This window comes from Asterias rubens, chromosome 3, assembly GCF_902459465.1.
Source record: "Asterias rubens chromosome 3, eAstRub1.3, whole genome shotgun sequence".
Lineage (NCBI taxonomy): Eukaryota > Metazoa > Echinodermata > Asteroidea > Forcipulatida > Asteriidae > Asterias > Asterias rubens.
The window spans coordinates 5,106,733-5,122,934 of NC_047064.1; the positions used below are offsets into that span (position 1 = coordinate 5,106,733).

Genomic DNA, 16,202 nt, shown 5'->3' on the forward strand with positions numbered 1-16,202 from the left:
GGTAAAACCTCAAGGCAAACAAAGGGGCTGAGCACTGTATCGATAATTATTGGTTTGCACTTTTGTATACTATGCAACAGCAACAGCAACAGCCACAGCCACAGCCACAGCCACAGCCACAGCCACAGCCACAGCCACAGCCACAGCCACAGCCACAGCCACAGCAACAGCAACAGCAACAGCAACAGCAGCAGCAACAGCCACCGCCACAGCAACATCAACAGCCACAGAAACATCAACAGCAACAGCAACAGCAACAGCAACATCAACAGCAACAGCAATATCAACAGCAACAGGGGCAACAGCAACATCAACAGCAACAGCAACAGCAACAGCAACATCAACAAAAACAAAAACAACAACCAACAACATATACAACAACACTTCCAAAACAACCACAACAATAACAACAGCAACTTCAACATCGTCAACAACAAAAACCACCACATTCACACAACAACACTCTTGTAATACCAACATTGCAACAAAAGTTGGAGCACCCACTCATGGAAAGTGAAGGGTTCGATTATTACTGGCCAAATTACAACTTATGTCTCAGTTCCCCAAAGAAACTGGCATAGATTGAATTTGAATGAATGACTAGTACATTTATAACAAACATAACCAGTCAGTGCTATTTTAGCTCTAAGAAAAAGTAAAACATAATTATTTTCACCTAAAAAAAATCCTACACAAACTTTAGTATTCGTATTAGTTAGGAATTCATCTATTGGAACTTTTCAGTTTGGGTGGGACACGCGGTTGCAATTTTCTTTTCCCCGGACGATTCAAGTTAAAGCCCGGGAAATTAGTTGACACGCTATACAAAAATTGAATACTTCCGAACTTATCTCCACACCACCAAAAATAGTACAGGGTCACAATTCCGGGGAAGCCCTTTTTCACACGGGTGAACTTCAGTCAAATGGGGGCCTTTATGAACCCAGTGTACCTAGATTGTGAATGGAGCTACCGCGCATAAAGCACGTACAAAAATATGGCTCTGCTAGCGCTACATTTTAAGGAAACGTGCCATCCCATAATGATACTCCAATCCTATTTTGGCTGTTCCAACAACTGATCACCCCGATTTATATCGCATATAAATACTATTTATGCTTCAATTTAACGCAAATTGGCAATATTTTTGATGGAAAATAAGTTTTAATGTATTATTTGTGTAAAATGTATGTTTAATCTGCTCAAAAGGGGTTTAAAATTAATTATTTGTGAAATTGTTATATTTTCCGGAGGGGTCGTGCGTCAGGTCGTTTCCCATCACCACACCCAGCGTTGTAGGTCCCCTTTCGGCTCTCCTGTCAGCGGATTTGAACAGGAATTACCAGTTTATTCAGGGCGCAACATCGGACAAACGGGGCCAATTCGGGAACCCCGATTTGCTATAGTTTCTGGGGAACGTAACGGCTTGATAAAAAGCCTCCAGTTGCGGGTGCTAGGAGTGTAAAATCGGCGTTTTTCTGCGCTGGTCGTCATCCTCCAAGAGAGAAATTTGCTGCCCTGCTGGCTGGCCTCTCATCCAACATGGGTTGTTGTCTGAGCGAGGAAGCTAAAGAAGCAAAGAGAATCAACCAAGAAATTGAGAAGCAGCTACGTAAAGACAAACGCGATGCGCGTCGAGAGCTCAAGCTACTTCTTCTTGGTAAGTTGGAGAAAAATTGGAAAAAATATGAGAGTTGTGCGAGCCTGGTTTGAATGGGAAATAGCCCCAAGTTTGAAGCGGGGAATAGGCGATCCTGTGTTTTGTCTGTGTACGAGCGTGAAAGCTTATGGGCTTGTTATGCTAATGTTGACATGTCGTGCCTTGGTCAGCCATTCGCATAGATGGCGAAGTGACGGAGAAACAACGGGATTTATGTGTGCAAAGAAGACCAGTTCTGTTTATAAAAAACACCACAAAATCTTCCGGAAGTCCCCGTGTGTGGAGCTGAGACGGTTTCGTTGGAGCCAGTGGAATACAATATCCGTGTAGAGAGAACCATCTGAGTTGGAAATACATGACATCATCATCACTCCAAACAAAATGGAGGACAGGAAAAAAATCCAGTGAAATCCATTGAATTTTCCAACGCCCATATCCCATCTGAAATATTTGAGACCTAGCATGAGAGATATAGAGCATTGACCGAAAATAACAGCAAATCTAGTTCATTATATTTAATCCCGAATGTCCCATTTTCTGTCATTCTCACTTATTTTCATTCATTGGCCAATATGACATGAGCAATTTATAATTTCTCTTTTAAAATAAAAATATACAAAAAATCGTTGAATAGGAAAAACTTGAATCAGCATTTTGTTGATCTCATTAGTTAGCTAAATATATATCTTACTGAATTATTATTACCTGCATTTAGGGCAAATGACTCTGTATTGTACATGTGATAGTTTTTAATTTAAGTTTGTGACTGATGAGAATAAACAAAAGCAAAGAGTTGAGTATTATTAACATTGTTTGGTGTATATGCATCCATTTTGTGAAGTTTGCGTTGTAGTGTAAAGTAGTGATAATTAGTGTAGGTTTATTTATTGAACGTAATATTTTACCCCCTCCCATAAATGAAGACCCTCTGCATAACATCTGCCTTGTTAAAATATTTCTACTGATATCAAAAATTTTTCACACCATTTCATTTTATTATTTTAAAGTTCTTGCACAACTCTAGGCAGTGGGCGTGTCAGTTTTGGGTTTTTCTCATAATTTGGGAAAACCTGATAAAGTCACTGGCTTTGTGGAGTCTGAAATAGTTACACATCTAAGGAATGTTTTTACTAATTTATTAAATCTTGTCCACGCCTTAGACATAAGAAAGCTGTGACAAACCATGTATACAAATTTTGCAAATTCTGTTTTTCATCAACCCAATGAGTTTGTCTGGTGTCGTGTTGCTAGTTCGTGAACTAGGATCGGACTCCTCATCTACGCTGTGATAGAACCGAAATGTTTGATTACTCGTAAATCTGGGTCTTAATTGCAATTAAGCATAACATTCAATACAATCCTCTGATCAGCGATTGTCGGTTGGATCGCGGGTTTCGATTATCGAACTAACTTGTATCATGAAGGAAAATCCCTTATTGGCCCATTTTACCTGACATCAGAAAAATCTTGGATGCGCCATACTGGTGGGCAATGCCATTGTGCAGTATTCAGTGAAGTGCGCATTTAAGGCGACGCGGCGTTAACACGTAAACCTATTGCCCACAAAAATGGTGAGCGTGGCACAGTCGCCGCGTGTGACGTGCGTGCAAGGGTTCAATAGGTGTACTGAAAATCTTGATTTTTATTTTTTAAATTTTATTTTGGTAATCTTGTGTGTACATGATGTCATGTGTACATCAAGTTGCTTTTGATTGACCATTTCAGTATGGTATAACCCAGTTACAAACTGAGCCATGCATGCATTGTATGATGGTTCACTACTCGTTAGTATGAGCTGCCAATGTAATTACAATCATGGAGCAACATAGAGCAAGGACCCTTGCTCTATGTTTAAATGTACATGTCTATGTACCAACATGAATGTGCCATTCATGTGAGAACAGTCCATTCTGTAAAGCAAATTTTGATCGAGTCTGTCATGCTTTCGCCGGTCGCCCGTACGTCTTGTACATTCAGTCAGAAATCTGGAGCACTGTGTCTTTTGAGAGTCTTGAAGCATGCATTTGAAACTAATTCATAACTACATGTATCACCCTGAATTTACAACCTTAAATTTTTTTCAGAAAAAAAATATTCCTGCCACGCACTGCGCGTCTATAATTTCCACCAATTGGGAGTTGCTTCCTTTGCTTACATTTTGATTCCCGAAATGGCGTACAGGATAGGTGCATGTTATTTTGCTGCTCATTATAAAATGGGTCAGTATACAGTCTGTAAGAATGTTTAATGGTACATACATGCGGGTATGCCATAGGAAAATTTAGTTAAAATGTGCCGCAAAACTGTAAACTCTTTTGGCAGTTTTACATTTAAATAAAGCAAGGTCAGTGTACAGAATTTTTCATGATTGCAAACTTCAATCTGTAGTAAGAAGCTCCGTTTTTCATCCAGCATTTTTGCATAGCAAAATATTTTGACTGAAAGAAATTTGTGCACACTGAATGGTTATTATATTGAGTAGCAAATGATGAGTTTTGAATAGCAACTGACATATTTTGCATCATTTTGCTCTGCTATATAAGGGAAATTATGCAAATCATTCACTGTATTCATGTTGATGTTTTGAATACTTCTCACCAGGTGAAAGATTAAAAATTATCATATAGTAAAGAAGTGAATTTTCTGATCAATGTTCTACTTCACTGGAAGCGATTTAAGGTGTACCACACAGTTTCCCATGTATAACAGAGTAAAATGCGAACTCAAAATGTGTCAGTTGCTACTAAAAAAATCATCATTTGCTACTCAATAACAACGCAATTCTACCTCCATGATTATATATTTGTGTACAGGCCACAACCAAATACATGTACATGTACAGCATTTTGCATACTGTGATTAATTATGATACAGACCTGTTTGAAATGTATGTTTCGTTTGTTTAAATAAGAGGAAAATGTAATAATTAGGCTACAAATGGAGACAACAATCCTCCAGAGGAGGGTTGTAGTGGAGTACCTTAAATATTTTTATTGCATGCGAAAACGCTTAATAAGAAACATGAAAATATTATGTCAAACATCGCCGTTCTACTATTCTGGCACCGTTCATCAAGTACACTTATACTATAAATTGGGGACAACCCCAAATTAACATTTTACTCTATTCACACTTGAATAACTTGATTTACAATAAAGCTAATTATTTGTAACTTCACAATTCTCATGGTACATTAGCCAATCTATAATTCTTTTTAAAACCAACACTACTCAAAAGAGATTTACACATTATGGTGCTACAGCAAACCTTGCACCTAATTTATATAAGGTTTGTTGTAGTGTGAGACTGTGAGTTGGCCATTCACAAGACTCTAGACCCATCACATGACTCTGCATGCACTGCACAAAGAAATAATGTCAAGGCACTCGTATTTCATTTTGCCTGCATGTTCATGTACAAGTACATGAACATGTTCACTGTACATGAACATGAGCAGTGTGGTCAGTGTGTAGTGCATTATGCATCATGTGTCTGTGCATATCCGTTGAGCTCTGTGTGGACGTACATTGTACAATACATGTAAGAATGGTATTAAATGCATAATAATCCAATGGTACCATGCATGTCACATGCAATAACATGCAATAACTAATTTGTTAGTGGTATGGTGTAATACATACAGACCAAATGCAAATTGTTCTGTTGCTGACTGAAAACTGCCTGAGGAATATTATTGGAGAATCTGATTGTAAATTCTTTGTCTAATCATACATGTGGAGCAAGGACCTGCTATGGTCTAATAGTGGTCAATGTCCAATGACAAACAAATTTGGGAAATATTTTTAAGACAAATTTGTCGATATGACAAATTTTCTATGACAAATTTTCTGTGAAGGATGCGCTTCATTGGATACAGGGGGATTATTTATTAATTAATATTTTGGTAGGAGAATGTTTCACTATCCCCATTGTGATATCATACATAGGTTTGAATTTACCACATAAACTTTCTAGCAATGGTGACAGATGATCCTCCAAACATGCCTGGTGTAGCATTCATGCCAATTCTACACACAACACAAGCATGTCCATATCGGTTGATTTGGTAAATGCGATTGCTAAATGCACAGTGGGGCATGCGTAATGCAACAGTCTTTATAAAATATGCCCCAGCATGTACATCTTGCGTACATGGTGTACATTATGTACATGTATGCTGGCACATTTTACAGTTGTTCATGTATAGTACATTGCTTTAAAATCATTCCTTGAATGTGGGGGATGAGCTTGCAATGGGCATGGCGTTTTGGTTCCATGTGCATCACAGTACTCAGTTTAACATACCAGTTGGAATTGTTAACGTCCAATGGATGGTGTGTACTACAACGTAGTACTATGTAAATGATGTATTGGGATGGGTTGTGTACAATTTACATGGTACATGTATTTTCAGTATTGTATGTACCGTAAAAGAAAGATTGCCGCAGTGTAGTAGCTATGCTATTAAACACATTATGGTTGCTGCTAAATTACAAATAATTTGTTCAACACATGTATTACTTTTTAATGATTTACAGACATAGTTAAGCAATGTACATGGATGTGTCATTCAGCATTTGGCAGTTAATTGAACATATTTCATGTTGATGAATTTAAAATGTCTTATATCCTGTATTTTTTTTCATTGGCCTTGGGAAAACACAAGGGCAAATAGCAAGTTAATTTTTCAGTGGAAAATATGAACATGTGACACTGGGGGAAAAAAAATATCAGCGAAGAGTTGATTTTGTGCGAATTACATGTATGTTGTTTAATGGCAAAAACATGTTCTCTACATTCATTTCCGGTTTTGTCCTTCAAAAAATTGTGGGACTAGTTTTCAAGATGTGTCGTGATAAACTTGTCATTGCCCAATGCCCATAGCTTTCATCTACTCAGATTCAACATCTGACCGTCAATTTCATAATGTGAAATCAATTTCACAAATGTATGAATTTCACATGTATTAATTTTACACCGACCTATAGTGTGCATCCATTCGACTAAAATGTTGAATTTGTCTTCTTATTTCATTAAACAAAATATATTTTGGTGGTCAAAATATTGAACTGACTTGACTGCACTGGGATTTCTGTGTACATTGCACCTTGACTTTGACCATTTAAAAAAATGATTTTTAAAATGTCATGTTTGGCTTTGGGTTGTTGCATTCTTTGTTGTTGCAGGAGGATGGAGTCGTTTAGAAAAAAAGGAGAAAAAAAACACGAAAGAATTTATTGGCAGAGTCTAAACCTTTGTTTGGATTCGTGCACTGACTGTGTTCTTTGACACGCAACAAAAGGCTGGAACAAGCTGCTATGGCAAGCCAGTGTATCGCACCTACATGTGCCAAGTTTACTTTCACTTTTGGGGAGCAGTGGCCATATTGTGCTCTTTCTTTGTAGATCCAGGTGGCACGCCACATGACACATGGCCCATACATTGTACACTTAAACATACATGGACAACTTAAAAAAGGCACCCCAATTCATAACATTTTGGGGCAAAACAAACGTGGCCTTTAAAGAAAGTCTCACACTGCTATCTGGTCACATTTTCAGTGAACAGTTTGTTTGAATAGTTTTATAATATATTTGCCTTGCTTGTGGTTCAAAAGATTGATGTGTACATTGTATATGTAAATACTACTAGTGAAGAACCAGTGCACTTCCCCTAATGAGGAGCATGTGATTGTTTACAAGTGTCATCACTCTAAAGCAGGTCAAGGGTGGACATTGTTGAAAAACAACACAGAATTTGTCCTCTTGTTTGTACAATGTATGTCATAAATCCATGGGTTCCCTTCGTTCTAAATAGTTTTTTTTTATATTAGCGATGTCTCCATGTATGCCTCTTTGAGATATTAATGGACCCATACTAGAACACTATTATTAGGCTTGGGTAAATCTGTCTATACACCCAAACCAAACAGTGCACTCCTATAGTGTCCACCATAATATATGAAATAAACATAAAATAAATTGGTTTCCGAGGACTGTCCTCGCTGTATCAATTTACCAGAGTTTTTTTTTTATAAAGTCCTTGGTTTAGGCCTAAATGTGTAGCTTAGGCCTACACGAAGTTGTACCAGATAACCTGTGACAGCACACATACATGCAATGTACATGTACATGTTCATGGTGTATACAGATGTTGTGGCAGCATTCTGTACATACAGTACATGCATGTGTGTTTATGTGTACCTGTAGCTTGATTTGTATTGGTGAGATAATTACACGTAAGCATTCCTTAAGTCATCACTGATTTATGGATATTTGGATACACCTGTACGAACAGCCTTCCAGTGTGTACCATGGTATGGTTCACAATGTACAGTAATCATGCAGGGAGCCCCTTTTTCAGTTTGACTGTAGATCCATAACAATATTTAGGGTCTACTGTAGGTGATGTATCAAATAATGATAATAATCAAATCAATGCGCTATACATTTAGCGCCCTGGTAATTGGGCTATTTTAACATTCCTTGTAACTTAAACCTCAATTTGCAAGGCACAATGGACATTGTACTCTGTACATGGTACCCATAAATGTGCACAGAAAGCCCCATAACATTACCGTAATTTTCGGATTATAAACCGCGCGGCGTATAAACCGCACTTCCTCAAAATATACAAACAAATATTTAGGTGTTGGCGTATATGCCGCGCGGCGTATAAACCGCAATCAAAATAAAAAAAAACCATGAAAAAACTAACCTCAAAACACGGAAGTAAAGTACGCAAACCTGCCGCGTTACGGGTGATTTTTTTATCTCACACTATCAGTCCTGAGTTATATTTTTTTTCCATCAACAACCCTTTTTAAGAATTTGAAAACTTCTTTGGCAACAAACTCTCCGTGAATCAAAGATCGGCCGACAACGCACGCCGAGAAACAGTTGAACTTTGCCCTGCATCGCATCGCCCTCTGTTGACAAAAGTTGTTCACGTTTGATTAGACTGGGCCCCGAGCCTCAAAGCGTGGGTCAAACGTTCAAGCTCCCCGTTGTACAATGGGCAGCCGCTCTACTCGATCTGTCCGAAGTCTAGCCAAGATTTCATGAATGGAACTATCGCCGGCCAATCAACAACGGCCAATCATCAAACGGCCAATCACCGCATGCGTGAACACATAGGGGCCGTGCTTGTTTGCGTCCTCTTTGTGGCGATGTGCAGTGACAGGCGGGCGGCACATCAGTCACTCCAGTCAGTCTTGTATAGTTGCCGCAATGTGGGAGTTGCGTAGTAATTAAAGTTGAAATGTATTTAAGTTTACACTATTGATCGTAATTGAAATGATCTATTATAGGATAGCATTATTTTTGCGGGACCACATAATTGTTTGTGTTGGATAATTATTGATGAAGTTACAACTGAAAATACGTTTATTATTGTGATACTGAAAAAATCCAATAACAATTTTAAAAATTGACAAAGTTAAATCCTACTTTATTTGTAGGTAAGTGAGTTCGTGTTGCAATAAAAACTAACTTCAGACAGTGCGTGGACCATCTTTTTAACATAGGATTCGTCTGCAGAAGCAGTGAGTGATAAAGAAACAGTGCGAAGATTTATATCCAAGGAATCCTTTGCCTTCCGTTTTGTTTAAATAGAAAATAGACAAAACCAAAACCAAACAGTCCTTTTCAGGGCTACCACAACACAAACGAGAGTATTGTCTATGAGTGTTGTTTCTGTTTACAATGTATATAGGAACATTTTTTAAACATGCACAATTCCTTTATAAAATATAAAAGAAATAATAATGGGGACGGCTAAAGTTTTCCCTCACTTTTATTGTATAGCGGTGGTAATGAAACAAAATGCGCTACCTTATTGTTTGCGTAATCACAAGGACAGGGGATTCACTTTTATTAAACATCGGAGTAGACGGGAAATAATGTTGAAATGGGTCTTTCAATAAGGGAATTAAAGAAAAGTGGTTGGCCGGTGTTTCTCCCTCCCTTGTATTATTGTAGTCCCACAACGAGGATCCACAACAGATATTGCAACGACGGACGGGCGGACGGACGTAGCGTGTGTGTGGAGTAATGTATCCTGCAGCGTGCACATTAAGCACATGTAATCTCGAGATTGCACAACAGATGTTGGTGGCACCGTATTGAGCGATGTTCGCCGACGGGTTGCGCTACGCCCTCGCATTTGCGCCGCCTGGAAATAAAATTCCCAATGTTACTGGACTCAACAAGTAACAATCAGGGTAGGTTGAACACGTTTTGTTTGATCCCCCGAAGCGGCATAGTTCTTTGCGTACGTCCATTCACCATTCTGCTGTTGCGTTGTGCGTGGTTGAGCTGAAGAAACCGCTGGCTGACACGAGTGTAGCCTGGATGTCTGACGTCATTATATAAAGATCGTGGGATAAATAGACAGGGGACGAGTCTATTTCGCTGAGACACGAGTATAGCTTGAATGTCTGACGTCTGCATGTAGAGATTGCTAGGATAAACAGACGGGCACCAGTCTAGTCTAACCCGAGTTGCGCTGAGAGGGGGAGCTGAGGGCGGTTGATAAACGTTTTACAAAGGAAACATGGAATACAATTGTGGTGGGATTTCAACAGGATTTTGTCATCACACAGGCAGGTTTTTGTTCTCGTTTAAGAAAAAAAAACATTAATTAGAATATTTTACAAACGATCTTTCTTTTAAAAAATGCCGTTTTTTCTCTTAAATATTTATACGTCGGCTTACAAGCCGCCCGGAGAATAAACCGCAGGAGTTCAAAAAAATGTCAAAATCAACATATAAACCGCGGTTTATAATCCGAAAATTACGGTAAGTCTGTAGAATAGGTATGTATCAAGGATGCAATTTACCTTCATGTGTAGTGGTGCTCTTCATAATGTTTCAGTAGAAATTGAATTTCCCTAATTAATAACTTTAGGAAAAAATACCTTGCCCTTACAAGTATCTATCAGGCTAGCGTACAAATGGCTTTGTTATACCTCGGTAACAAACTGTGAAGTTTGATTGGTCGAGAACTAATCATGTTACATGCAACAAAAACGCATTTTACATGGCTCGACGGGCCAGGGAACATGAAATATGATGTACACCGGTGAACATCACCTTGATCGTTCTCAGCGTTGGTCAACCGCGGGTTCGAGGGAATTGTTTCTTGTTCGTCTGCTTATTTAACAATGAATAGTCCGTCGTAATAATGTTTGAAGATGACAACAAAACTTCAAGAAGAGGAATAACAATTATACAAAGGTATAACAAAAAAATTTCTGCACGCTGTGACGGGGTCCATGGGCTTTGTACACCATCGAGGGAAAATGGCACCCTCGGCTTCGCCTCGGGTGCCATTTTCCCCCTCGGGTGTACAAAACGCCATGGACCCGTCACAGCGTGCAACAATTGTATACTGTACATATTTTGTTCATGTACATGTCATGCATGTACACATAAATGTGTAAAGAAAAACCCCAAACAATAAGTGTAGGGATGCATCAAGCATGCACTGGAGGCAATTTACCTTTGTAATGTTTCAGTAGAAATTGAGTTTCCCTAATTAATAACTTTTGGAAAAACTACCTTGCCCTTACAAGTATCATGCTAGTGTACAAATGGCTATGCTACATGTATGCATCAGCAGTGAAGTTCCTGCAACTACACTGTTTGCAGAATTCAAGATGGTGCAGTGGAAATCCACTCATTAATTTGAACAGGGATCCTTTCCACTCAGACTTTGACCTTGAATGACCATCCATCACAATGGAACTCACAATTATTCTTACTTATGCATGGTTTGACAAGCCCACTATGCAGTGATCATCACTTGTGGTCTCAGTGAAAGATTTCCCTATAGCAAAATGTATCAGTTGCTATTCAAAAATAATCATTTGCTACTCAATATTGGCATTCAGTGTGCACAAAATTTGTTCTGTCACAATAGTTTTGCTACGCAAAAATGCTGGATGGAAATTGAAATCGTTCCCTGGGACTCTACTTTTTGAATGGAAATTCTGAAATGACACTTAGCTTTCCCTTCAGTGCTGTACAAATTGGCTCAATAAAACAAACTTGAATTATGTACCGTGTATACATGTACATTTCGAATATTGCTGGGAGATGCACCCAAATATTATTTGAATATTAATGTACAGTACAGTATAGTGTACGCTCTCTGAGCTAAATGCACTCTACAAAAGAAAATACAAATCATATGTAACTTGTACAAATTTAAACACTGGAATGGCTGATGTACATTTCATGCATTAAATTGTAGGCCAACATCTATTGTACATATGTACATGTCCATTTTACAACGACATGTATGCGTAGAACTCTTAATACATTTACCGTACTTTTACATTGCAAATATGAGAATGTAGATCTGTATTCCTTTAAAAATAGCTCCATTTTATGCTTACATACATACATGTAGCAACATTGACTGTAATTATTTGTATGGGCATAGCAACATTGACTGTAATGGCATAGCAACATTGACTGTAGTCAGGGCGTGGCTGCTGTAGGAGGATCAAGCTAACTGAAGTCCATTTATTATTACATGCACGTGTAGCTGTCATAATTTGGTCAGACTGTTCATTGTCTTCACATGTACACTATTATTTGTGTGTTTTTCCTACATGTACAATGTAAACCTGTAGAAGACACTCACAGAAACCAAAATCTACATTTTGTAACATGCAGTATAACATCTGATCCTGGGGTCGATTTCACAAAAAGTTGGGTCTCGTCTTATCTCGAGTTAGGGCGAGTAACTAGTCCTTGTCCTAACTTAGGATTAATCTTAATGTCTGCATGCTACAGTGCAGGGTTGGGACTCGTCCTAAGCCCTAAGATTTGTCTTAAGTTAGGAAGAGTTTTATGAATTCGGCGGCTGGAGGTAGAAATGATTTACACAAAATGCTGTAAATGTACACGTACATGTACTATGTTAATAACCACACAACCATACTATACATGCATCCAAAATGTAAACATTGCAAGGATAACATTGGACTAACATGTTAACAAACATCAACTGTCTGCTGTGCCTGTGTCTTGGCTGAGTGTGGGGGTCGCTTGTTTCTAGGTCACCTGTAATCAAGAGATCATTTGCAACGAGAGTGGGAGGCCTTCGAGAACACATTTGGAATGTGCGTTTTTGTGTGTGCAGTGACTCTGGAGGTCCGAAATGTAGTCTGGAGTGCATCATGCCCTTGATGCAAAGTGTGCTCTTTCTGCGAAGAAACAGGGTGCATTCTTGTATGATTTCTTGTAATAAGAGGCCTATTAGATTTATTTCATAGAGCCCTGCTAGAACACTGTTTCAGATGATTGGATGGTACATAGGCCTTCATGTTGTTTTTTCGATAACTGTACTACGTTGTTGTTTCGATCTCTGTACTTCACTTTGTGCTTTAAAGGGGCTGGGTCACAGATGATAGTCTGCTTGCAGACGGGCATTGAAACTCAACTCTCACCCAATTGCAACCTGCGCATGCACGCTGACCGTGACATTAAAAACAGCTTTAAAGGCTGGGTTGATTGTGCTTGGCTAGTAGCTTCACACAAACATCTGTAAATCCATTGCTACGGATTCTCAGCACTCTTGAGTGCTATTGTGTTTGTCCATGGTGATCCTGAGTCATTAATTTGGAAATTTTCCATCCATGCTGTTTCTATTGTAAACTGTGGTGTGCAGTGATGAGTAACAGAGGTAGGCTTAGTGGTGCCCTTTGCAATAAGTTCCCACACTATTTCATCATAGAAGTGCCCCTTACCAGAAGAGAAATGGGAGACTTTCTGGGACGATAGAGGGCAGCAGACTTACCGGGTAAATCCATTGTTCTCAGAATTATGCGCATGTTCAGAACTACGTAAACAATGGAAATTTACCCGGTATGTCTGCTGCCACCTAGCGTTGGAAAGTCTCCTATTGGTGTGCCTTTTCAATCAAGAACAAAACATGCCTGTCAAAGTTGTGCAAAGAACATGAAGAATGTACATGTACACACATTGTACAGTATAGGCCTAACCGCCTAAGTATCAATAAAATCACATAAAGATGTCTTCAAACACTTGTGTATGTTCAGGAATTGACCCATTTCACCTGACGTCATCATCAGAAAAATCTTGAATGCGCCATACTGGTTCAATTTTACTGTGCGTTTTTGTATATAATTCTACGCTGTGCGTTATGTAGTGAAGTGCACATTTTAGGCGACGTGGCGTTAATACACGTAAACCTAACTGCCCACCAACATGGTGAGCGTGGCATCAGTCGCCGCATGTGGCGCGTGTGCAGGGGGGTCAATACGATCTTGTACAGGAAAACTTGTGAGGGCACCAGAGCAATGACCAGGGGCATGGAGGCAATTTTCTCCCTGAAGCATCATGTCCGATAATTACACAGATGATTCCTGCTGCCACAATCTCTTAAATTCAACAAATTACTCTAGGTGATTTTAAAGGAGTCTTGAAGGTCTGCGCTAATATCTTCAGTTAGAGTGTTTCCACCTGAAACAATTTAGTGGAATCAACTGTTGGTATAGGCCTGCACATTTGTATGCCCTTTCATAATCCTTAACAAGTTTTTTTTTATAGTTTAGTTTAATGGTAGCAATTCACATGTGCTAGTGCGCCCATATGCGTAACAATACATACACGTTATTTTGAAGACCCAATAACGTCCTTTCTTTTGAGCTCAAGGTTCTAAGGCTGCGCGAGTGTTCCCCAGTAGTGAAATTAAAACTAAGCAAATACCATGATGTACATGTACTTAAAACATCTGCAAGCCCTGTGTGCCATTAAAATGGTTATTATGTAATCAGTCATTATCTTTGCTTGCTTTAAATGAATCATTTGAAATAGATGGTGATTCTTCATTCTCAGGCACATACACACTCCATGTAGTTGAACAGTGATGAAAGGGTACCCAGCACTTCATTCCTATAACTTAAACCTATAACATTAAGCTGGTATACATAGATGGTATCCACACTTAAAGCCGTGTACATTAAAATTATTTAAGGGAACGGACAGGCCTGATACTTCACGGAGGCAACGAAGGCGATTGCCTCCATGCCCCCCGTGGTCATTGCCTTGGTGCCCTTGAAATACCATGAAAAATGTACAATTTCCTCATAGGGTGCCCTTTACATTTACCAAGGAGGAAACGCCTCGGTGCCCTTTTAAAAATGAATCATACAGGCCTGATACATAGATGGTACACACTTGAATTGAAGCCATGCACATTTTAAGGTTTTAAGGACCATACAATGTGAACAATCATATTGCATAGCGTAGGTTGAGAACTGGGGTTGGGTGGGGCCCAGTGAACATTAGTAATGACCAGGCATTGGAGCGCCTACTCCCTTGAGTTTATAATACATACACACATTTTAAGCATCATACTATACCATGTCATAGCATAGAGTGTCATAGTACATGTACATGAAATGTTGCCTACAATGTACGTACATTATAAATGGACACCTTTGTATCCGTGTACATCTTCAACAGTGTACAACATACAGGGCTCTACATTTTTCATGACAGACCATAACTGTAGTACATTCACGTGTACATGTACAGGGCCAAGTTGCATAGAGCTGCTTTTAAAAGCAGAAAATATTGCTTAAGAATTTTCTGCTAAGCAGAAATAAGCAGGGTACCAGTCACAAATTTTACTTGTGACAAAGCAGTTTAGCTGGTAACCTTATTTTGTTTACAAGCACAATTTTGTTATGCTTAGTGTAGCTACTTTTCGTGCTTAAGCAGCTCTATGAAATTGGGCCTAAATGTGTGCACTGTATGAACATGTGCACTGTGTTCACAATATCTCAAAATATCGTGAAGAAATTAAAGGCAAGGAGAGGGGGGGGGGGACTCAGGTGCAGCAGAAATAAGTATTACTCTTTTCCCACGCAGTACCATCAGATGTTTGTTCGCAGCATACAGTATACAGTATCTGTGGTTTTATTCCTTGTCCCTGTGAATTGGCATCGTTGATGCATACTGCAGATCAAAAATTTCATTTTTTGTGTGTGCGGGGGTTGAACATGGTACTTATTATGTGCTAGTCTATTTACATCGCTTACCATGTACCTGTGTGAAAATGCATTTCCAAAAGTATACAAATGTCCAATTGGATTTTTTTTTCTTGTGGTTCCAAGGCCAAGATAGACCAGTGGTAGGAACTTGAAGGCATTGATCTCTGTGGTCTTTCAGAAATTCCAATGTTAGGCCGAGTCTACTTTATGTAGACATTCATGTAACTGTAGTGTAATGTTTAGAATATCTGGAACACACTGTCACTAGTGTCTGTCAAGCCAGGTATCGAAACCGCAAAATCTCAGACATGTTGGACTGAGTTGATGAAAATACCTTGCGAGACTCATTACTATGTACAATGCACATGTACACATATGCAAAGCTGCTAACCTAACTCTACCTGATTCTGCAGAAATTTTCCACTCCTTGTGCTGATGAACAATATATAAAATCTTCCTGATTAGGATTTGTTTTTTACCTATTTTAATATGTTTTTTTTTTTCCCGAACATC

General features: G+C 38.9%; 1 protein-coding gene across 1 annotated transcript in view; it reads left to right on the top strand.

Moving 5' to 3' along the window:
* The first annotated feature begins 1,290 nt into the window (after positions 1 to 1,290).
* LOC117288502 (guanine nucleotide-binding protein G(q) subunit alpha-like) overlaps positions 1,291 to 16,202 on the top strand; it is a 46,530-nt gene continuing 31,618 nt past the window's right edge. Inside the window, exon 1 of the mRNA XM_033769384.1 lies at positions 1,291 to 1,660. Within this exon, the coding sequence (XP_033625275.1) occupies positions 1,543 to 1,660 (118 nt within the window). The 5' untranslated portion in view covers positions 1,291 to 1,542. The remainder of the gene's footprint in view (positions 1,661 to 16,202) is intronic.